Source organism: Protopterus annectens, chromosome 4.part0, assembly GCF_019279795.1.
Source record: "Protopterus annectens isolate FY-2018-M chromosome 4.part0, PAN1.0, whole genome shotgun sequence".
NCBI classification, from domain to species: Eukaryota; Metazoa; Chordata; order Ceratodontiformes; family Protopteridae; genus Protopterus; species Protopterus annectens.
This window is the reverse complement of record NC_056733.1, coordinates 421,042,431-421,067,723: the sequence shown is the minus strand read 5'-3', so window position 1 is coordinate 421,067,723 and position 25,293 is coordinate 421,042,431. Positions and strand designations below refer to the sequence as shown.

The 25,293-nt window shown below is 43.9% G+C and overlaps 1 protein-coding gene across 1 annotated transcript in view; it reads right to left on the bottom strand.

Moving 5' to 3' along the window:
• The window catches only part of LOC122799363 (acyl-CoA dehydrogenase family member 11-like), a 2,063,282-nt gene that overhangs the window by 1,000,467 nt on the left and 1,037,522 nt on the right, over window positions 1-25,293 (bottom strand). The window contains exon 9 of the mRNA XM_044068366.1: window positions 17,625-17,765. Within this exon, the coding sequence (XP_043924301.1) occupies window positions 17,625-17,765 (141 nt within the window). The remainder of the gene's footprint in view (window positions 1-17,624; window positions 17,766-25,293) is intronic.

Below are 25,293 nucleotides of genomic sequence, written 5' to 3'. Positions count from 1 at the left end.
CAAATGAACACCACAAGTCCATCATCGATCCTTGAAAACCTGCAGAGGCACGGTCTCTTCTGCAGCAGGACAGCTCTGAAGGGCTTGGCTTCCAAACCTTTTAGTAAGCTCAGCTCAAGCTAAAGGCTTGGGTGTGTGGAAGCTGTCATGAAGCTTTGAGAACTGGCTGGATGTTACATCCTTCGCAGTACATTACCCATAACTTAGGCTTTTGTTGCAGTGATCACTATAATAAGCATTACCCTTGACTCAAGGATAAAAAAATGCCTCGTGTGCTTTATAACCTTCTCCTAAAGGAAACCTTATCCAATGAGGAGGTGGAGAAGGTAAAGTCCTCCAAACCTTATTCCATCTGAGAAGTGAAAGAAAACTCCTGTAAGCCCCCCATAGGAAGGTGCCAGCTTGAGCACTTTAGCACTAGAAGCCAAACTGTGCCATGGTCTGCACTTCACCAACATGGAAAGCCTGGTCGAATGAGGCCAGCATATGAGGAGGATAGGTCTGCAGGAGACGTATGGCTGGCAAAGAAGAGAGACTCTAAAGGTGAAAACTCACACCACCAAGCTACAGCTCACACTAAGAACACAGCACTCAAACCTGCATCCCTGACTCTAGTGTAGAGTCATTCGGCACCAGTACTAACCATTCCAGCTGGTGTAGGAGAGGCCCTAAGAGATGAAGCTTCAACACCAGGTACCTCTTAATCATGACAGGATAACTCAATGAGCTGTTTTCAGTGACCAGGCCTGGCAGAATCAAGACCCAGATAAATAAACATGGACAGGTGTCATATACACATGGAGATGCACCTGTTTCCAAAGGTAAAGAAGGGACTGCATTTCTCACTGGCCTTAAGAACCATTCAGAAACTGATGACCAGAAATAAACTGAACCCTGCTAATCAAGGATTATCTCTATCCTTGAGAACCCTGAAAGTACACGGACTGATCTCTAAGACTAGTCCCTAGACTGTCCTCCAAGAAAGTCTGTGCTTGATATGAAGTGTTGAGGGGTCTTCCCCATCAGTCCTGTGAAAAACCCTCTGTTTGCAATTCTTCTCAAATTCACAGAGTCAGAGGATATCTGAAGGGCATGTACACATAGGAACTTCTATCAATGACATCAAGATCAGGATCAAAACAACTGGATGAGTAGCAAAAGTAAAAGAAGTGGGGGCTCAAGGAACAAGGGCTTACTCAGCCAAAGCCTGGCATCATTTACTTTGCTTGTTTAGTTATTTATTTACCTTCCTTTATTATTTTACTTTAACAGTTAGGTCAAACGGACCACTGCAGCCCCTTTTCAGTCATACCCTCATTAAAAGAATTAAAAGTTAAGTATATAATTCTTATGCTACATTAACGTTCAACTATACCAAAAAAGGTACAGTTAACACTGTAAGCAGCAATATGCAAAGATCAACATAAGGCAAAAATGATACAACTAGTACTACTCACAATTACTTATTGTACATACACTAAGGGGAGTGCAATCATGTAGTTTAATATTTACTAATGGACTTTGTTTTTAAGTAACAAATCTAGTGCACCTACACTCTTGCTTGCTGCCATAGGTGCACTTCAGGGTGATTAATGAAGGAAGTAAGGGTTGGCAGCTGACAAATGGTGCTTGTGAGTTCCAGATGGATGGTTCTTTTCATAGCATGCAAAGTCACAATCATGCATCAAACAGACAGAAAATGATACTGAATGCCAGCTGGTGGAGACAATCAATCCAACTATAGGATCCCCCTGACAGAGAGTCTTTGATGTTAAATGTCTACAATCTTGTAGACTCAGAATACGTCAAAGCAAAATTACACCAAGTCAGCTTGATATAGTCTCTTAAAACAAGGTATGTCAAGCAAAGACTTCCAATTCATGTTCAGTAACCTACACAGGTCACCTAATTTTTGGCAGCCAGGAGACATAACTCCATTTCTTAGTGACTGCATCCCCATCCCTTATTTTCTCTTTCCACAGAACCTTGCCCATTGGCTACTCCACCTTCACCCAGTTGGCCCATTTGTTCAAGGTAATGAGAGATTGGTTAGGTGACAGCCCTATGGCTCATTTGTTTCTGCCAAAGGATTCCTAGTAGTCCTTCATTCTGCGATTAGAGGTGGATGACAGGGAGCAGGCCAACTTGCTAGCCCTGGTTGAGTAATCTAACCTCTCCTTCCTGGAGCAACCCCCACCTGGGCAACTCCTCCAAACCTATGACTGTTAATTACCAATGGAAAGTACATCACCACATACTATATTCCCTTCAACTACTAGTGTGAGAGCAATACGGCAGTGCAATCTAGGCCTACTCAGAACTTCACTGGTAAAGACTTAGTGCTTCTGCTAGCTCTCATGCATGTGCAAACCACAGCATCCTCCTACCCTCAAAGATTGATAACTGGCAGAACTCATTCCTATCCTTCATGAGCATATCCTATAGGCACCTGAGTCACAAGTCAAACTCAGATCATCTGTGCTGTGGTCAAGGTTTTATTCCTCTGTGCCACAGAGTTTAGTACCAACTGCATCACTTTGGTGAACTTTGAAGGACTTCTGCAAATCCTTTACTTCTGCACATGTGCGACCATAAAAGTGACAGCAATATTAAACAACTGGTCTATTATCAAACACAGAAAGTATACACTTAATACAGTGCTAAATGGTTATTTAACAATGCAGTATGCACTCTGATTCATGCACAAAACCAAGAGTGCTGTCTACATAAACACCCATATACTATGAAAACCTTTCCTCTGGCACTATGTTACTATTTAAGAATCTTATGATAAAGAACTTTGATGCACCAAAATTCATAATGCACCTTCTAATGGGATTAAGTTCAAGTCCTCTATGTGTACATCTATTTACTTATTACAGCACTCAAATCATTATGAAAAATAATTTAAGAGAATTGAAAGTTATGGACTCACCATAACTAGGCATCTGTATTGTCCAATTTCATTCTTCAACACATGGGTTTTGATCCGCTCCTCGAATATGACTCGGCCACATACTCTATACTTTGGATCCAAATCTCGAGCTCCTCCCTCTACCCATAATGCCTCAGACCATCCCCAGTACCTCAGATCAAGTCTGTTGCCATAAGTACCCTAGAGTTAGACAGAAATAGGGATAGCTGAAAGAAAAAAGTGTCTTAAACCTGGAACTGTAAGTTCCAAATTACTGTCCAACAGGTTTCTCCAGAAGATTTAAGGACAGAGGAAAGATGGGAGGGAAGTTGAGGAGGAATGAAAATGGACAACACAGATGCCTACTTACGGTGAGTACATAACTTAAATCTGATGTTGTCCTTTTCATTCTTCCTCAACAAATGGGACAGAATTCCCCAGCTAAGTTGATCTTGGGTGGCCCTCATGGAAGGATATTGAAAGCACTATTTCTGGATACAAGGTCCAATTTGTAATGAGTAACAAAGGTATAAGAATTGGATCATGTGGCAGCTGCGCAAATATCACTAACAGATGTTCTTGACCAAAAAGCAGATGAATTAGCCATGCATCTAGTACAGTGAGCTTTGGGTGATTCAGATTGGAAAATACCTTGCTGAGAATAGACATAAGAAATACAATCTGTGATCCATTTAGCTAAGGTAACTTTAGAAAAGTACAGTTTTGTACCTACCATAAATGTAGATGTCCGATAATGCCTGTAGTTCAGAAGCACTTCTTGCTGAAGTGATTGCAAGCAGGAAAGCAGTTTTCCATGATAAGTACTGTAATTCAGCTGTTGCTGCTGGCTCGAAAGGAGGGAGTGTTAACTTTTCTAGCACAAAGTTCAAGTCCCATGCTGGCAATGGTGGCTTCCTAGGAGGTTTTACATTTTTAATTCCTCTCAGAAACTGCCTGAGCAGAGGATGCGAGAAGAGTGGAGGATCCAGGTTGTATTCTGCTGAAATAGCTGATGCATGAATCTTAATGGAAGAATAGGACAGGCCATTGTGGAAGAGCTCTGCCAAGTATTCCAAGATGTTAGCTATGATTACAAGTTAAACATTTTCTCCTTTTACAGTACTCCAAATGAGATATCTTTTCCATTTTGCTGAGTAATTTTTTCTTGTTGAGGGTCTGCGAGCCTCCAAGATGATGTCTTTAACCCTTTGAGATAAATCTGGGATATTTGGTCTTATGCAATGTTCCAGGCAGCCAGCTGCAGTGTTTTCAGGTTTGGATGCAGGGTTTGGAAGTTGTTCTGTGTTAACAGTAAGGGAACTAGGGGCAGAGGCCATATTTGTTCCCGAGACATACTCCTCAGTAATGGGTACCAATGTTGCCTTGGCCAGTCTGGAGCTATCAGGATGATCCTTGGACGGTCTTCTTTGATCTTCAATAGGACCTTGTGCATCAAAGGAAGAGGTGGGAATGCATATGCTGTCAGGTTTTTCCAACTGAAAGATAGGGAGTCCACTTTCAAGCAAGTGGGTGGTACGTCCTTGTGCAGAATTTTTTCAGTTGGTGATTGTGAGGGGATGCAAATAAGTCTATTTGTGGAAGTCCCCATTTCCCTGTAATGGTTTTGAAGATGTCCGGATGCAGCATCCATTCGTGGGCATCAGTGGTGGTTCTGCTTAGGATGTCTGCTAGTATGTTTTCTTTTCCTGGCACAAAAATTGCTTGTAACTGAATGTTGAAGCTCAGGGCCACATTCCAGAGGTCCATTGCCATCCGGCATAGAGGGTATGAATGTGTGCCTCCCTGTTTGTTGATGTACCACATAACTGTGGTGTTGTCCGTCCTTATCAACAGTTGACCCTGCCGAAGAAATGGTCTGAATGTCTGAATTGCCAGTTTTACTGCCAGCATTTCCTTTTGATTTATGTGCAGGCGCAGCTGGTCTTGAGTCCATAAGCCTTGTATGCACTTGTCCAGCATGTGCGCCCCCCAACCGAGGTCTGAGGCGTCCGTGGTGATGGTCTGGCTTGGTTGAGTGCTGTGGAAAGGCAGTCCTTTGTTTGATTGACAGGCCTGCGCCCACCATTGGAATTCTTGCTTCAGGCATGGAATTATTGGAATTTGGGTTTCTAGGCTGTGTTTGTGCTGAGACCATAAATTCCTTAGGTACCACTGTAACTTTCTCATATGTAGTCTGGCATGTGGAATCAATATTATGCAGGATGCCATGTAACCCAGGGCTTGCAGGACTTTTCTTGCTGTTAGCTGGCTCTGCTTTGATAATGCCATGAAGTAGAGAGGGAGTTGCTCCTGTTTTCTACTGTCAGGAATGCCATTTGTTTTGATGTGTCCAGATCTGCACCCAAGAAGGTTATCCTTTGGGATGGTATCAGCCTTGACTTTTTTAAATTGACTGTGTATCCCAGGGCTTGTAGTAGATGAATGACCCTTTCCAAGTCCTTTGTTAATTTTGTTTTGTTGTCCGCTTGTAACAGGCAGTCGTCCAGGTAAGGGTAAATTTGAATTCCCTGAAGCCTGCAATGAGCAATTACTGATGCCAGGCATTTCGTGAATACTCTGGGCGCAGTAGATAAGCCAAAGGGCAATGCTGAGAATTGATAATGCTCTGATCCTGCATGAAATCTGAGGTATCTTCTGCAATTTGGTCGTATGGGGACGTGCAGGTATGCCTCCTTGAGATCTAGAGTTACCAGCCAAGACTCCTTGCCCAGCATGGGAAGAAGTTGCTGCAGGGTCAGCATTTTGAATTTTGGAACAATGAGGTATGTGTTTAAAGTGGACAGGTCGAGTACAGGTCTCCATTGGTTTTCTTTTCTTGGTACCAGGAAGAGTCTGGAGTAAAATCCTTGCCCTTATTCCATAGATGGTACCCTTTCTACAGCTCTCATCCTTAGTAAGTGAGTTATTTGTTGTAGAGCTTCTGTCTTCTGATTTGGAGGTAGGTTTGGCATTCCTCTCTTCCTTGGTAGAGTATGGAAGTGAAACCTGTAACCTTGGTCTATTGTCTGTAAAATCCATTTGTCTCCTGTGATGTAATGCCAGTTTACTGAAAATAAGGCTAGCTTCCCGCCTAAGGGTGCTTCTAGTTGTTCCCTGGTAGGCGGTGCCAGAGCCAAGTCACTGTGATTGTCCTGTGGAAGTGGTGGTGGCTGGATCTGTGGCTGTGCCTCGCTGGTTGTTAGCCTGCCACTGACGACCCCTGTAGGCACCTCTGGATTGACCCCTGCCTCTTGAGCACCTGTTCCTGCCTTTCGGAGCTCTGGAGGTGTCTGGAAAGGACCAATTCTTGGAAGGCCAGTTCCTGCTAAACCTTGGAGGCTGGACCTGCAAGAAATCCTTGACTGTCTGGACAGATTTTGCTTTCTCTTCCACCTTCTTCAGCACCTGTTGTGCAGGGGAGCCAAACAAATTGAGCTTATCCATGGGAGCATCTAGGAGCTTTGATTTAACATGGTCTGGTAAGGACTGCTCTTTTAACCATGCATGTCTTCTGATCACTGTACCAGTCATGGCTGATCTAAAGGAAGCCTCCAGTGCATCATAGCCACATTTTAGAGAATGATTACTGACCTGCTGAATGTTATGTACCATTTCCTGTACAGATTTTTTGTCTAATGGTTCATCCGAGGACAGTTTTTTAGTTAACTGGTCTAACATAAATTCCTGATACTGAATCATGTGGAACTGACAGTTCAAGGCCCTAGCTGAAAGAGTAGCAGAAGTGTAAACTTTTTTACCCCATCTCTCTAAGGCCCTAGATTCCCTTTCAGAGGGAGGGTTTTGGCAGAGGTAGCTGCTACAGCCTTGGGTCCCTGGGAGATAGTTTCGGATCTGCAAAGGGCCTTATACAAATGATAATGTGTGTCCGAACCCTGTAGTACCTATCGGGCTTAGCAGGGGCCGGAGGAAGAGAATCAGGAGCAGTACAAGCATCATTAAATGCATCATCCACAACAGTAAGTACTGGAGGAATGGCTAAAGGCCTGTGCTGTGGCAAATGCAAAAAGGTTCTAAGCCTTTTCCTAGAGTCTGAGAAATCCTGGCCCTGCCATTGAAATTCTTCCCTCATAGCATGCAAGGTTTCCCCAAAAGAAAATTCCTCAGGCGGAGAGGCAGAAGGAATGGACTCTTCTGCATCAGAGTCCTCATAAGGAGAAAAAGAGCCCTCTGGAGGGTTTGTATTATCTGATTCATCAGAGGAGTCATCTGAAGAAACTGGCTCAGGGGGCTCTACACTAGGCCTCTTCTCTGGAGGTGGGTGAGAGGCCCTGTCTGGATGAGGTTGGGATCCCCGGATCAAAGAAATGAGATCCTCTGCTAGACTAAGCATTTGTGAACTAGAGCTAGGCCTGTGAGAGGGGGTCTTAGCAGGCACAGTTTTGGAAGATTTTGCTGCTTTAGCCCTGGCAAAGGCCTTAATCGACATGGATGCAGGTGGCCTAGCAGCTCCACGTGCAGGGGTAGAAATATCCAAAGGGATAGTATCAGATAAATCCTGTGAACCTGCAAGAGCGGGTGTGATTTCAGTAGCAGATTCAGCCAAGCTGGATGAGGCCTCGGTAGGAGGGAAGCTTTCGGCCGAAGGTAGAACCGTGGACTCGGTTTCAGCCAAAACCGAGGCACTCGCGGTTGGCTTAACCGTGGTTTCGGCCGAAACCGTGGACCGCGAGTGTCGGTCCTTTTCCTTGAGCTTTTTAGATATTTGCGTAGTCGGAGTATCCAACGGCATAATGTAAGCAAAAGCGGAGCCGAAAAACTCCTCAGCAAATTCCGACCGACGTCTAAGCGTCCGTCGGTTGAAAGAAGCACAGGCTAGACAAGCTGCTACGTCGTGGTCTGGGCCTAAGCAAGGTAAGCAGTAAGAGTGGAAATCTTTATGAGGTATTTGTTTCCCACAAGTTAAACAGTTATTCACTTTTTCTGACATCGGCTGAGGCAAGTAAGAGTCCCCAACGGGGTACTTAGCTTTTAGAAGTCTTCGGTAGTAGTAATCTCTGATTCTGACCGACCGGCACTTGCGAACAGCTTCTGCTTCGGGCGCCACGCGGCAAGAAAGACTGAGGAAGATGGCGTCGGCTGATACCTTTATACCCGAAGAACTGCAGCTATGACGTCGGGTGAAGTGCGACATCAGCCGAGGTCAGACCCAGACTTTGGAATCCGGCCGACCGAAGGGCTGCCTGACGACAGGACAACCCATTTGTAAGGACTGCAGATGCATCCTTGAAGGACATCTGCACAACCCAACCCAGTCTGTTTGATGAAAAGGAAACAGATAATTGATCTGACTTTCTTATTTGCTTTGTCCTGTGTAAATAAAAACGCAATTGTCTGTGCACATCAAGAAAATGTGGCATATATTCTCGTGTTTGAAAAATTGGAAAGAGGTAAATGAACAGATTGGTTAATGTTTTTCAGAAGTTACTTTAGGTAAAAAGAAGGGTTTGTTCGCAAGCTAACCCTATATTTATGAAAAATAACGTAAAGGTTTTTTTTTTTTTTTTTTTTTTTTTTTTTACAGAAAGAGTCTGGAGTTCAGAAATTCTCCTTGCAGAAATAATATTTACTAAGAAAACTGTTTTCTATGAAAGAAATTTTAGGTAATTTTTGGCTGAAAGTTCAAAAGGTTTCTGAGTTAGACCTTGCAGCACAACAGTCAGATCCTAGGGAGGTGAAGGATCTTTTATTGGTGGTCTAAGGAGGAAAATGCCTTTTTGGAATGCTTTACATAATTTGGAAGAAGCCAAGGAATAATCTGTACCCCTTGTATAAAAATTGGAAACGACTGCTAACTGCAGTTTAATCATAGAAAAGCTAAGCTCCTTTAAAAAGAGTAGCCAAAAATTTGAGAACAGCAGAAACTGGAGCAGAAAAATGGTCAGTATCATTTTTCGATGCCCAAAATAAGCATCTTTTCCACTTGCTCTTATAAACCTTCTTGTCAGAGTCTTTTTGTAAGGACAAAATTATAGAACATACTGGAGAAGAAAACCTGGGCTGTCTGACCATTACTGGAAGTGGAGAAAGTAGTTGGTTAGCTTGATGGACTGAATATTATGATGGTTGATTCCTGAGGGGTGTGAGAGATCAACTGGAAATGGTCCTGGTATCCATGGAGGATAACTAAGGTGAGACCACAGGAAGGGGAACCACACCTTTCGAGGCCAGAAGGGGCCAATGAGGATGACTGGCCTGTTTGCTTTCTGTAGAAATTTGGGAATCAAGGAAAGTGAAGGATAAGCATAAAGAAGACTGGAGGGTCAAACGTGGACTACAGCATCTCTCGGTGACTTCCCTTGATGAGGAATAAGGTCAAAACACTTTCTGTACTCGTTGTGGGGGAAAGCAAACAGGTTGCAGCAAGGTTGGTCCCAAAAAAAAAATTCTTCCACCACAGAGTGTTTGACAGACCACTTTTGCAGCATCAAAATGGATCTGATTAATTTGTCCACTAACATGCTGTTTTTCCGCAGTATATGCACTGCAACTAGAAAGTGGTTTGAAGAGATCGCCCATTCACACAATCTCATGGGGTCTCTGCAAAGGAGGTAAGATTGAGTTCTTCCTTGGTTGTTGATGTACCAGGAAACAGACATGTTGTATGTCTGAATCGCAACAGTTCCTAGAGGAAGAGCATCTTGACATGCCTGCAACGCTAACAGGACTGCTCTCATCTCTAGTACACTGATATGCAGATTGGTCTCTTGAGGGCAATATGACTTGGACTGTCCTTCCCTGGAAATGCGCCCTCCACCCCAGATGGGAGGCATCTGTAGTCACTTTGCAGGTGGTAAAAAGTACAGTTTTGTACCTACCATAAATGTAGATGTCCGATAGATATGCAACTGCAGTCATAACATATGGGTTGTCCTGCCTCAGGCAGCCCTCGGTCGGCCGGATTCCAAAGTCTGGGTCCGACGTCGGCTGATGTCGCATTTCTCTTCGACGTCAGAGCGGCTGGAGTATAAAAGCATCAGCCGACGCCATTTTCTTCAGTGTTTCTTGAACCAGATGCCAGTTGCCCTCCAAGGAAGGCTGTAATCAAATTGGAAGACAAAAACAGGATTCCAGAGAAATAAGTAAGCAATAAACAGATACACCATAACAGATATCCCCAGCTAAGAGAAACAGGGATAGGAGTGGACCCAAGGCATAGAGGGGTATGGCGGGAGGGAAAATCCGACTGCAGTTGCATATCTATCGGACATCTACATTTATGGTAGGTACAAAACTGTACTATGTCCTTCAAGAATGCAACTGCAGTCCTAACATATGGGTAGAATACCATAGCTTAGCTGGGGGAGGAGGAATGCTCTAGGAAAGAGATGGTGTGGCAATCAAACCCTGCAGGACTGCCGAAGCAAAGCCTGCTCTGGATCTGGAGTATAGAGGGAGATTGTAGTGTTTGGAGAATGTATGCACGGAGCTCCATGTAGCAGCTTCTAGAATGTCCTTTGTAGGCACCCCTCTTAAGAATGCTGTAGAGGTGGCTGTAGCTCTGGTGGAGTGTGGTCTGACATTGGCTGGAACAATCTTCCCATGGAAGGAATAACAAAATCTGATGCAATGTCCAATCCATTTTGAAATAGTCTGTTTTGAAATTGCTTTTTCTTGTACTCCAGGGGCATAAACTACAAAAAGTTGATCAGACTACCTACTGGTCTTGGTTCTGTCCAGGTAGTAGCGAAGTTGTCTGTGAATGTCCAAGGTATGTAACAGTCTTTTCCCTTTGTTCTCAGGATTGGGGAAGAAAGCAGGCAGATGAATAGCTTGATTTAAAGAAACCCTAGATACCACCTTTGGCATAAAAGTAGGGTTGGTTCTTAAGGAGACCCTGTCTCGGTGAAAGATTATGAATGGTGGTATTGCCATTAGGGCCTGTAGTTCCGAAACCCTTCTTGCTGAGGTAATTGCCAACAGGAAAGCTGTCTTCCATGAGAGAAATGTTAAGTCCACTGAAACTGCTGGCTCAAACGAAGGTAGAGTCAGTTTTTCTAGGACAAAGTTGAGGTCCCAAGCTGGCACTGGAGCCTTTCTTGGTGGCTTAATGTTCTTGATTCCCCTAAGGAATTGCCTTAGCAAAGGATGTGAAAACACAGGTGGATCAGTGTTATATCTAGCTGAAATAGCTGAAGCATGTATCTTTATGGAAGAATATGAGAGTCCATTCTGAAGCATATCCGCCAAATATTCCAGGATGAGTGGGATGTTCAATAATGATACATCATGTCCCTTGCTGGTATTCCAAATGCTGAATCTCTTCCATTTTGCTAAGTAAACCTTTCTGGTGGATGGTCTTCGAGCTTCTGTTAATATCCGCTGAACTTCCTTGGAGAGAGATAGATTGAGGTTATTCATGGGATCTCCCAGGCTGTCAGCTGCAGTGTCTGAAGGTTTGGATGCACTGTTTTGATGCATCATGTCCCTTGCTGGTATTCCAAATGCTGAATCTCTTCCATTTTGCTAAGTAAACCTTTCTGGTGGATGGTCTTCGAGCTTCTGTTAATATCCGCTGAACTTCCTTGGAGAGAGATAGATTGAGGTTATTCATGGGATCTCCCAGGCTGTCAGCTGCAGTGTCTGAAGGTTTGGATGCACTGTTTTGAAGTTGTGCTGAGTCAAAAGTAGGGGCCATTGGGGAAGGGCCCACTTCTTGTTGTGACATATGCTCCGTAGTAGTGGGTACCAGTGTTGTCTTGGCCAGTCTGGAGCTATTAGGATCCCCTTGGGTCTCTCTGCTTTGATCTTTAGTAATACTGTGGTCATCAGTGGCAGAGGTGGGAATGCATAGCTTTTTAGGAAGTTCCAGTTGAATGAAAGAGCATCTATTTTCCAAGCTTATGGATGGTATGTCCTTAAACAGAATTTTTGTAGATGATGGTTGAGGTGAGAGGCAAAAAGGTCTACTTCTGGCCTGCCCCATGTCGAGGTGAGTTGTGTGAAGATCTTCGGGTGTAACCTCCACTCGTGTGGATCTATGAAATTCCTGCTTAGGCTGTCTGCCAGCACATTGTCTTTGCCTGGAACAAACTGGGATTGTAACTGTATGTTTAGGCTCAGTGATTTTTCCCAAAGATTCATTGTCAGTCTGCAAAGTGGGTAGGAATGGGTGCCCCCTTGCTTGTTTATATACGACATCACAGTGGTGTTGTCTGTCCGTATCAGTAAATGGCCTTGCTGAAGTTGTTGTCGAAAGGCCTCAATGGCATGCATTACTGCCAGCATTTCCTTTTGGTTTATATGCAGATGTGTTTCCTTTGGAGACCATTGTCCTTGTATACATCTGCCTTCCATGTGCGCCCCCCATCCAATGTCTGAGGCATCTGTGGTCATGGTCTGTGTTATCTGAGGCTTTTTGAATGACATACCTGTGTTTGCCTGGCTTACCGAGGCCCACCATAGGAATTCCTTTTGTAGGCATGGAATGAGCGGTATGGTTGTCTCCAAGTTGTTGTTGTGCTGAGACCACAGGCTTTTTAAGTACCATTGAAGCTTTCTCATGTGTAGTCTTGCTAATGGAACCAGGAGAATGCAGGATGCCATGTAACCCAGGGCCTGTAGGAATCTCCTTGCAGTCATCTGGGTGAGTTTTGCCAAACCTTTGAAATAATGAGTTAACTTCTCTTGCTTGTTTTCTGTCAGGTAAGCCATTTGAGAGGCTGTGTCTAGATTGGCTCCTAAGAGGGTTATTTGCTGGGATGGTTGAAGTCTTGACTTTTGGAAGTTGACTGTGTATCCCAGAGCCTGAAGTAATTGTATGACATAGTTCAAGTTTTTTGTCAACATCAATTTGTCGTCCGCTTGTATAAGGCAGTCGTCCTGGTACGGGTAAATTTGGATCCCCTGGAGCCTGCAATGAGCAATTAATGAAGCCAGGCATTTTGTGAATACTCTGGGCGCAGTAGATAAGCCAAATGGCAATGCTGAGAATTGATAATGCTCTGGCCCTGCAAGAAATCTGAGGTATCTTCTGCAGCTGTGTCTGATAGGGACATGCAGGTATGCCTCCTTGAGGTCCAGAGTAATCAGCCAAGACCCCTTGCCCAGCATGGGAAGGAGTTGCTGTAGAGTCAGCATTTTGAACTTTGGTACTATGAGAAAAGTGTTTAATGCGGACAAATCCAGTATTGGTCTCCATGGAGTTTCTTTTCTTGGAACAAGGAACAGTCTTGAGTAAAACCCCTGGCCTTGTTCTTGTTGTGGTACTCTTTCTATTGCTTTTATCTGAGCAAGCAGAGAAATTTGCTTGATAGCCTCTGCCCTCTGGTTTTGTGGTAGGTTTGGCATGCCCTGTTTTCTTGGTAAGGTATGAAAATGGAACCTGTAACCTTGGTCTATAATGTCCAAAATCCATTTGTCTTTTGTCAATCTGTGCCAATTGTCTGAAAACAGAGATAATTTTCCGCCCAAGGGAGCTTCTATTTGCTCCTTGGTTGGTGGACGTAGAGGAAAGTCATTGAGATTGTGTCTGAGGGGCAGGGGAGACCCCTGTGTCACTTCTTTGGTTTGATGGCTGCCATTGTCGTCCCCTGTAAGGACCTTTGTATTGTCCTCTTCCTCGGCCACGCCTGTTTTTACCCCTTTGAAATTTTTCAGGATTAGGAAAGGACCAGTTTTTTGAAGGCCAATTCCTGCTGAATCTGGGGGGCTGAACCTGGAGGAAATCTTTGACCGTCTGAACTGATTTTGCTTTTTCCTCGATGGACTTTAACACATCTTTAGCATTAGCACCAAAAAGCTTGTTCTTTTCCAAGGGTGCATCCAGAAGTTTTGCCTTAACATGATCTGGTAGAGGTTATTCTTTTAACCATGCATGTCTACGAATGACTGCCCCTGTCATAGCTGCCCTACATGAAGCTTCCAATGCATCATATCCACACTGCAGAAAGTGATTGCTGACTTGCTGAGAATTATGTATAGCTTCCTGCAAAGACTTCCTGTCTAAAGGGTCAGGAGAGGCCAATGTTTTCTGTAAATCATCTAACAGGTAATCCTGATATTGTAACATATGAAAGAGGCAATTCAAAGCTCTCATAGATAAAGTGGTGGAGGTGTAGACCTTTTTCCCCCCATCTCTCTAATGACCTAGCTTCCCTGTTGGAAGGCAAGGGATTTTTAGAGGTGGAAGCTGAAACACCTTTAGGTCCCTGAGAAATAGTTTCTAAATCAACAGTATGGGCCCTGAATAAATGGGAATGTGTTTCTGGGACCCTGTAATATCTGTCTGGCTTGGCTGGAGCAGGAGGAAGAGAATCAGGGGTAACACTGGAGTCAGAATATAGATCATCCAAAACATCAAGCACAGGAGGAATAGCTTAAGGGCCTGTGCTGGGGCTTTTTAAGGAAGGTTGAGGCTTTCTGGAATCAGAATATTCCTGGCCTTGCCACTTAAAATGTTCCCTCATGGTATGCAGAACTTCCCCCAAAAAAATATCCTCAGGAGGGGAGGCCGAGGGGATGGAATCCTCTGCATCTGAGTCCTCATAGGTCTGGAAGAGCTCTTCCTGGCCATCGGAGTGGACAGAGTCCTCAGAATCTTCATCTGAAGGGACAGAGTCAGAGGGTTCAACCCGGGGCCTCTTATCAGGAGGAGGCTGGGATCCTCTCTCAGGATGGGCCTGTGAACCTCTAATCATGGAAATTAAGTCTGCGGCCATAGACATGATTTGTGTCTCAGGAGTAGGCTGAGGTAAGGCTTTAGCTGTAAGGTGCTTGGTCTTGCTGGCTGCCTTAGCCCGAGTGTAGGCCTTAATAGACATGGCCATAGGAGGCCTGGCAGCTCCACGTGCAGGAGTGACCTTATCTACAGCAATGGTCTCGGGCATTTCCTCGGTTTCAGTATCCGGAGGAAAATCTATAACTGGCGTCGGAGTGGTATCTGGTATCGGAGTCATCGGTATTGCGGTGTCTTCGGTTCGGAGCGGTGGAATAACTGTCTCAGGGGGAACCAGAGCACTCGCAGTAGGTTTTGGCGTGGAGTTGGTGGTAGACGCGGGCCGAGGATGTCGGTCCCGGTCTTTTCGTTTCTTGGGAGTTTGCGATGTCGGAAGTTCCGACGGCATTGTATAAGCAAATTTTTCGCCGAAAAAGTCTTCAGCGAACTCCGCCCGGCGCCTGAGAGTGCGCTTATTGAAGTGAACACAGGCGACACAGGCCGAGACGTCGTGGTCTGGGCCAAGGCAAGGAAGACAGTAAGAGTGGAAATCCTTATGAGGTATTTGTTTACCACAAGACAGACAATTATTAACTTTTTCAGTAATTTCTGACATCGGCTGAGGCAAGAAAAGGTCCCCAACGGGGTACTTAGCTTTTTTGATGACTTCGGATTCGAAGAATACAGGAGCTGACCGACCGGCACTTGCGAACTGCTTCTGCTTCGGGCACCGCGCGGCAAGAAAGACTGAAGAAAATGGCGTCGGCTGATGCTTATATACTCCAGCCGCTCTGACGTCAGAGAGAAATGCGACATCAGCCGATGTCGGACCCAGACTTTGGAATCCGGCCGACCGAGGGCTGCCTGAGGCAGGACAACCCATATGTTATGACTGCAGTTGCATTCTTGAAGGACATCAAAAGTTTGGCCTAGATGAATGTCATCCAACTTGATCCACCAGTGGATGTGTCTTTTGCAAACTGAAGTAAGTTTGATTGGAAAGGACAGGGGTTGTTGGATGGACCACTGAACAGCTAAAGCCCATTGAAGAACACGCATAAAGTATTGTGCCAAGGGAAGCAATACAATGGCTGCTGTGCTGCATGGATCCTATCACTTGAAGAACTAACCTGGCTGAAGGAGATGGATGGGAGATAATTTGATGGACTTGAGACCTGAGCGTGTATGTGCCATGAATTGTTAGTGAAGCTATTTGCATCGTTGTGTCCAGATATGCACCAATGAGCTCCAGGCTCTGAATTGGTATAAAATTTGATATGGCTTAATTTATTAAGCCGGTGACTGGCAAACCTGCAGCAAATAATCTGAGGACTGTAGAAGTAGATGCTTGGAGGGGGAAGTGAGGAGCCAGTCGTTCAAATATGGAAACATTCAGAATCCTAGAGTCTCAGGTGAGCAACCATCACCGCCATGCATTTTGTAAACACCCTGGGGCTGTGGTGAGTCCAAAGGGCAGGGCTCTGAATTGGTAATGACTGGCTCCCCGTTGAAGGCGTAAATGTTTTCTGGATCATCTGTCTATTTTGATGTGATAGTATGCATCCTGAAGATCTACAGAACACATCCAATCATCCTTACAAAGGAATGGCAGAATGGACTAAACCACGACCATTCAGAACCTTGACTTTTTTATGTATTGATTCAACTTGCTCAGATCCAGAATTGATCTGAGGTCTCCTGTCATTTTGGGCACTAAAAAGAAATGCGAGTAAGTTCCGATTTGTATGTGGTCTGGTGGGACCACTTGAATGACTCTCTTGTTTAGCAGTTTTTTAATTTCTAGTGCTGCTGCTTTCCTTTGACTGGGTGGAATGTCGGGAAACCTTTTCCTTTTGCAAATAAGAAAAATGGAATGGAACAGTCACTGGATATTATTCTTTGCACCCAGGTATCTTCTGTTACATTTGCCCAGGCATCTAGGTGCAAGGGTAATCATCCTCCAACTGCCTCCAGGGTTGGACAGTTGGGCAGCACTTCAACACCAATGGAAGGGTCTTTCTGGAAAGGCATCATGGAAACCCTGATTTTGCGGGCCTCCTCTGCTTCTAGGGCAACATTTAATACGTCAATAAAGTATTAGTTTAAGGGTGTGCACACTTAATGGAACCAGCTTATTGTACGTTTTTTTATATTTTTTCCTCCAACAAATTTTGTTTGTTTTTCAGTTGAATTGCACAGATTACAGATCACATTAAACGTGTAAAAAGTTTTGAAATGATTTATTGTGGTCTCATTTTTTTATATCACCAAAACCTGGCATTTTAACAGGGGTGTGTACACTTTTTATATCCACTGTATATTTTAAATAGTCTTCCCTCTCTGGTGGTAAGACTGGCAGGTCTATAGCTGATTATGATAATTTTATTTCCACATTTATTAGTGGCTATCACATAGCCTTTTTTACATTCCAGGGGTGCTACCACTGACTTAACTAGGCGAACACTATCAAAAAGAATTCTGCTTTAGCAACAGATTTCTGATATGATAAACATTTAGTAGTCTTATCAAGTTGTGTGCATTTAGTTTTTTGCCTTTATCTAAAGCTCATGATAGCCACCAGATGCACAGAATTCCTACATTTTACACAATTTCACAATTTTTGTAAAGCTTAAGTGCACGACTATATACCATTTTGCAAAATGTCAATATGACAGTACAATACTCATCCAAAAATACTGAACGTTTCAGCTACCTTCTCTCTCTGTGACATCACAGTTTTGTTACCTACATGAAATAACCCAATCGATATATACTGTTCCTTATCTTCAATACCCGGAACGTGTCACTAGAATACTGGGCCAAAAGCTCTGGCATGGGCTAATAATTCTTCAAAATACCAAAAGCTGTTATTCCTGAATCAGTCCAACAAGAAATGCTCTGGGTCTTACCGGTTAGAAGATCTTAACTTCAAAAGTCAAAGGACTTTATGCAGGATACCCTAACGCCAGACTAATTTCACTCTGTTTCATTACATGGACGCTGATATCAGCAATTTTCTTCATGCAAATTACCTACCTGTTTACCAGTATACAACTTTACAATTGGTGTCAATAAACGCAGCAGATGTAAGTCGATTTCAGATCCCATATGATTCTCTTCCAGACCCAACAGCCTAGCCACCTCCATTAGCAAAAGAAAAGCTCCACGAGTCTCAACCTAAGAATAAAGAACAAAGTGAACAAATACTTAAGACACCAACAGCTTTGATGTAAAGCTACATAACAATGTACTTGTGGTGGTACACCTTTTGCTTATATATTATGACTACTAGGTGAAAATAGCCACAAATGACTAATTTTACTTGATCTTTGAAAGGACCCACTACAGTGGAAGTTAAGGTGTGATTTCTAAGTTTCTACCTTAACACACATTCCTTCACTATCTAGCTCCTTTTTGCTTCTCATTTGTGCAGAACACAGTACCATGTACCAGTAGTGTAGCAAGGGTGATGTGAAGGGGGCAACTGCCCTGTGCACAAAGTGTTAGGTGGTACAATAATTGAGAATTGTTTTCTATACTGAAATGCCAGTACAACAAGGCACTTTGATTCAGCATTTTTTTTCACTTCCAATCACACAGTAAACCGAGGACGTTTTTTTTATTGTTGTTCTGGTGAGACCTGGGTTGTGTGGATTTGGTGGTGCATGATTGGCTTCAAGCCAGCCAATCGAAATCTTACAGAAATCCAAAGACAATTTTTTTTTTTGCTGTTCTGGTGAGAACTAGGAGACATGGACTTTGTGGTGCATGACTGGCTGATTTACTGTAGGAAGCCCATTGGCTTCCTGCAGTTATCCAAAGGCATTTGCGGGACTGGCACAAGGTGCAAATTGAGCTATTTATGTCTCTGCCATGCACTGGGCCACAAAGACAAGACCTGCCTTTTACTTTCAGTATAGTTCCATCAGGACTTAAGAGATGCACATGAAAGACATAAGACAACATTGTCAGTAATATAAAAGAATAAATCCTTAATAATTAAAGAACTTCTTATATCTGAAGCAGGTGAAAGGACTATCCAAACTATGATTAATGGGAGAAGTAGTTAAGTAACCACTGCAGAAGGTCCTGCTAAAGATAAGCTGGTATGTTGTACACTTCCATATCTGCTATATCTTACTTTAAGGGGTACCATGCAGTGGGTAACAGAAAGAATCCAAGGTAGTCCTGGAAAGCATGTCTAAGTGCTACAGTCATGAGCCAAACAAAACCACATACTGATGATTGTCACCCAAAGCAAAATATCATAGGAAGTTACTAGGCTATTGGTCCTGAGGCCCTTAAAAGCCTAGCCAAGAATTTAGCCCATGTTCCAACAAGTCAGCACATTATGTCACTGTCAAGCAGGGAAACAAGTGGAATCCCAGGGGTGTATTTTCTGTTCCCCATCCAGTTATCCAGGTTGCGCTTAACAAGGTTTAATGAGGTTGTGACACCCCTGCACTGGCCCAGTAATCAAGCAGCCTCAATCCACACCACTAGCACCAATAAGGGATGTCCACCCTGGGAGAATGACAAGAAAACACCCAGTAAACACAACTTCCCTTAAGAGCACACAGAGATCACAGTCAGTCTGGGGCAGGTTTATCCCTCTTTCTCCACATCTGCAATATGACTCCCCACTGGCATAGCTACAGGGTTAAGATCTCAGCTGAGTGGCCAAGCTAAGACCTCCAGCACTCTCTCTGTCCAACCAGTGCTTTATGTCCCTGCCCAAGAAGCTGACGCGCACACACACACACTTTGAGATTTGATTGACATACAAACACACACCTGGGAAAGGCTGGCAGAGGTTTACTAGCTATGCCCCCTTCTGCCCAGACTATAAAGCAGTACCAGCTGACACCAGCCATGCTTACTTATCAGCTACTATATGGCCCTTTCCAAAGGGTGTCCAATCCTACTATGTAATGTTACTATTATCCAAACGATAAGTGTGACCAAGACTAAGGCTATTGGAGTGGCCTATACAGTGTCAACAAACACATGTGCAAGTAACTCTAGAAGCTTAAATATCTCTAAACAAACCAGCCATAATTAAAAGGTTTAAAAATATTTAATAAAAGAACAAGACAACACTCAATCAACACAGTAACTACAGAGTTCAGAATCACAGGAAACATTTTAAAACAACATTGCAGGACAGTCTCAAATAAATACAGAAAACAACTAAACTAATGTTTACTATATTCCTAACTATATCAAAAAGAAATACTATACCTAAATCTTACTTACAGAGCAAGGCAAATGTAGTGCTGATGATGAGTGGATGTTTTTAGATCCAAGACAAGATACAAAATGCAGAGACTCAGAGTTCCCAAATTAATATCAAAACATTACTACTGAGTCAGCTGGATGACATCACTCTTTTGTCACCTGTCTTCAGTTCCCAAGCTAACTTTAGCACCTCTGTGTCAGAGGTACATATTTCTCAGAAGTTTGCCTAGAACTGGAAGTCATAAAACAGTTGAACACTTTTACATTTGAAATCTAGTAATTATTTCTGTTTTAAGACAACAGGAGAACCTCCAACTCTAGACATTGCATTTCTTTGCACTAGCTAACTTTTACAGCACAGCCCAGCAATTTCAACTTATTTTCTTAAAGTTTCGCAAGTTAACTTTGTATGTTCCAACTTCTACCATTAAAATACACATCTCCACAGGTATACAGTTTATATACATTTCTGCTCTTTTCCAGCAGGCTACACTGTGGCTACATTTGAAGCTCAGTAGATAACATACAGTTCAACACACACTTCTGCACAAGTAGTTTAATATACACATAAAGTACAGTTTTGTACCTACCATAAATGTAGATGTCGGAGAGGTATGCATCTGCAGTCCTAACAAATGGGTTGTCCTGCCTCAGGCAACCCTTCGGTCGGCCGGATTCCAAAGTCTGGGTCTGGCCTCGGCTGATGTCGCACTTCACCCGACGTCATAGCTGCAGTTCAGCGGGTATAAAGGCATCAGCCGACGCCATTTTCCTCAGTGTTTCTTGCCCCAGATGCCAGGTGCCCTCTAGGAAGGCTGGATTTGGATAAATGCAAATGTTTCCAAACAATAGAGAGCAAATAGAAATAAACATGTATATACATATATACAAACAAATACACCATAATAGATTCCCCCAGCTAGCTACAAGATGGGCAAATACCCTAGGAGTACCACAGAGGGGAAGGAGGGTGGGTAATCCTGACTGCAGATGCATACCTCTCGGACATCTACATTTATGGTAGGTACAAAACTATACTATGTCCTTCAAGGATGCATCTGCAGTCCTAACAAATGGGTAGAATACCATAGCCAAACTGGGGGAGGAGGCACTAAGGAGGCACTAAGAGTTTATGGTGTAGTTAAGATCCCTTGCAAAACAGCAGTGGCAAACCCTGCTCGGGATCTGGAGTATAAAGGTAGATTATAATGCTTGGCAAATGTATGCACGGAGCTCCAAGTAGCAGCCTCTAAAATGTCTTTGGTAGCCACTCCTCGTGAAGAAAGCTGTAGTAGTGGCTGTAGCCCTTGTGGAGTGAGGTCTGATGTTTTCTGGAGTTGCCTTTCCATGAAAAGAGTAACAAAATCTAATGCAATTTCCTATCCATTTTGAGATTGTTTGTTTGGAAATTGCTTTTCCTTCCATTCCTGTTGCATATGCTACCAGAAGCTGGTCAGTTTTCTATTGTTCTTGGTTCTGTCCAAGTAGTAGCGCAATTGTCTGTGCACATCCAAGGTATGCAGTAATCTTTCCCCTGTTCTGCGGGTTGGGGAAGAATGTTGGTAGGTGTATTGCTTGGTTTAAAGATACCCTGGAGACCACTTTTGGCATAAAGGTAGGATTAGTTCTCATGGACACTCTATCCTGATGGAAGATAAGGAAGGGTTGTGCTGCCATTAATGCCTGTAATTCAGAAACCCTTCTAGCTGAAGTGATTGCAAGCAGGAATGCAGTTTTCCAAGATAAGTACTGTAATTCTGCTGTTGCTGCTGGTTCAAAAGGGGGAAGTGTCAACTTTTCTAACACAAAGTTCAAGTCCCATGTAGGCAATGGTGGTTTCCTTGGTGGCTTTACATTTTTAATTCCTCTCAGAAACTGCCTGAGTAGAGGTTGAGAAAAGACTGGAGGATTCATGTTGTATTGTACTGAAATTGCTGATGCATGAATCTTAATGGAGGAGTAAGACAGGCCATTGTGGAAAAGCTCTGCTAAACATTCCAGGATGTTAGCTATGTTTGCCAATGATGCATCTACTCCTTTTGTTGTACTCCAAATGAGATATATTTTCCATTTTGCTGAATAAGTTTTCCTTGTTGAGGGTCTGCGAGCCTCCAAGATAATGTCTTTAACCCTTTGAGATAAATCTGGGTTATGTTGTCTTATGTAATGTTCCAAGCAGCTAGCTGCAGTGTTTTCAAGTTTGGATGCAGGATTTTGAAGTTGTTCTGTGTTAGCAGCAGAGGTAGTAGGGGAGGCCATGCGTGTTCCCGAGACATACTCCTTAGTAGCGGGTACCAATGTTGCCTCGGCCAGTCTGGAGCTATCAAGATGATCCTTGGGTGATCTTCTTTGATCTTCAGTAGCACTTTGTGCATCAAAGGGAGAGGTGGGAATGCATATGCTGTCAGGTTTTCCCAACTGAAGGATAGGGAGTCCACCTTCCAAGCAAGTGGGTGGTACGTCCTTGTGTAGAATTTTTTCAACTGGTGGTTGTGTGGGGATGCGAACAGATCTATTTCTGGTAGTCCCCATTTCCTTGTAATGGATTTGAAGATGTCTGGATGCAGCGTCCATTCGTGGGCATCCGTGGTAGTTCTGCTTAAGATGTCTGCTAGAATATTTTCTTTTCCTGGCACAAATATGGCCTGGAGCTGAATATTGAGGTTCAGGGCCACATTCCAGAGGTCCATTGCCATCCGGCATAGAGGATATGAATGTGTGCCTCCCTGTTTGTTGATATACCACATAACTGTGGTGTTGTCCGTCCTTATCAGCAAATGACCCTGTTGAAGAAACGGTCTGAATGTCTGAATTGCCTGCTTTACTGCCAGCATCTCTTTTTGATTTATGTGTAGGTTCATCTGGTCTTGAATCCATAAGCCTTGTATGCACTTGTCCACCATGTGTGCCCCCCAACCGAGGTCTGAGGCGTCCGTGGTGATAGTCTGGTTTGGGTGAGGCCTGTGGAAGGGCAGTCCTTTGTTCGATTGACAGGCCTGGGCCCACCACTGGAATTCTTGCTTCAGGCATGGAATTATTGGAATTTGGGTTTCTAGGCTGTGCTTGTGCTGAGACCATAAATTCCTCAGGTACCATTGCAACTTCCTCATATGTAGTCTGGCATGTGGAATCAATATTATGCAGGATGCCATGTAACCCAGGGCTTGCAGGATTTTCCTTGCTGTAAGCTGGTTCTGTGTTGTTAATGCCATGAAATAAGGTGGTAGTTGCTTCTGCTTTTCTGCTGTGAGGAATGCCATCTGGTTTGATGTGTCTAGTTCTGCACCCAAGAAAGTTATCCTTTGGGATGGGATCAGCCTTGACTTTTTTGTGTTGACTGTGTATCCTAGGGCTTGTAGTAGGTGAATAACCTTTTTCAAATCTTTTGTTAATTTGTCTTTGCTGTCCGCTTGTAACAGGCAGTCGTCCAGGTATGGATAAATTTGAATTCCCTGAAGCCTGCAATGAGCAATTACTGATGCCAGGCATTTCGTGAATACTCTGGGCGCAGTAGATAAGCCAAAAGGCAATGCTGAGAATTGATAATGCTCTGATCCTGCAAGAAATCTGAGGTATCTTCTGCAATTTGGTCGTATGGGGCGTGCAGGTATGCCTCCTTGAGATCCAGAGTCACCAGCCAAGACTCCTTGCCCAGCATGGGAAGAAGTTGCTGTAGGGTCAGCATCTTGAATTTTGGAACAATAAGATATGTGTTCAGAGCGGACAGGTCGAGGATAGGTCTCCATTGGTTTTCCTTTCTTGGTACCAGGAAAAGCCTGGAATAAAATCCTTGTCCTTGTTCCATAGCCGTACCTTTTCTATAGCTCTCATCCTTAGTAAGTGGTCTATTTGCTGTAGAGCGTTTGTCTTTTGGTTTGGAGGTAGGTTTGGCATTCCTCTCTTCCTTGGAAGAGTATGGAAGTGAAACCTGTAGCCTTTGTCTATTGTCTGCAAAATCCATTTGTCTCCTGTAATGTAATGCCAATTTACTGAAAATAAGGCTAACTTTCCGCCTAAGGGTGCTTCTAGTTGTTCCCTGGTAGGCGGTTTCAGAGCCAAGTCACTGTGATTGTCCTGTGGAAGTGGTAGTGGCTGGATCTGTGGCAGTACTTCTCTGGCTGTTAGGCTGCCACTGACGTCCCCTGTAGGCACCTCTGGATTGACCTCTGCCTCTTGGGCATCTATTTCTGCTTCTCTGTGCTCTGGTGGTGTCTGGAAAGGACCAATTCTTGGAAGGCCAGTTCCTACTAAACCTCGGAGGCTGGACCTGTAAGAAATCCTTGACTGTGTGGACAGATTTAGCTTTTTCTTCCACCTTCTTTAACACTTGCTGTGCAGGGGAACCAAACAAACTGTGCTTTTCCATGGGAGCATCTAGAAGCTTGGACTTTACATGGTCTGGTAAGGATTGTTCTTTTAACCATGCATGCCTTCTGATCACTGTACCAGCCATAGCTGATCTAAAGGAAGCCTCCAGTGCATCATAGCCGCATTTTAAGGAATGATTACTGACCTGCTGAGTGTTATGTACCAAATCCTGAAGGGACTTACGGTCTAAAGGCTCAGGTGAGGACAGTTTTTTAGTTAGCTGATCTAACAGGAATTCCTGATATTGAATCATGTGGAATTGACAGTTTAAGGCCCTGGCCGAAGAGTAGCAGAAGTATACACTTTTTTACCCCATCTCTCTAAAGCCCTGGATTCTCTTTCAGAGCGGGGCGGGTTTTTGGTAGAGGCAGCTGCTACAGCTTTGGGGCCCTGTGAAATAGTTTCAGGATCTGCAATAGGAGCCTTATACAAGTGATAATGTGTGTCCAGAACCCTGTAGTATCTGTCGGGCTTAGCAGGGGCCAGAGGGAGAGAGTCAGGAGCAGTACAAGCATCATTAAATGCATCATCCACAACTGTAAGTACTGGAGGAATGGCTAAAGGCCTATGCTGTGGCAAATGTAAAAAGGTCCTAAGCCTTTTCCTAGAGTCTGAAAAATCCTGGCCCTGCCATTGAAATTGTTCTCTCATAGCATGCAGGGTTTCCCCAAAAGAAAATTCCTCAGGAGGAGAGGCAGAAGGGATAGAGTCTTCTGCATCTGAGTCCTCATATGGAGAATAAGGGCCTTCTGGGGGATTTGTATCATCAGAGGAGTAATCAGTAGAAACTGGCTCAGAGGGCTCTGCTCTAGGCCTCTTCTCTGGAGGGGGTTGAGAGGCCCTGTCAGGGTGAGGCTGGGATCCCCTGATCAAAGAAATGAGATCCTCTGCTAGACTAAGCATTTGAGTACTAGAGCTAGGCCTGTGAGAAGGGGTTTTAGCAGGCACGGTCTTTGTTGATTTAGCTGCTTTAGCCCTGGCAAAAGCCTTAATTGACATGGATGCAGGGGGCCTAGCGGCTCCACGTGCAGGAGTAGATATATCTAAGGGGATAGTATCTGATAAATCCTGAGAACCTGTAAGAGCAGGTGGAATTTCC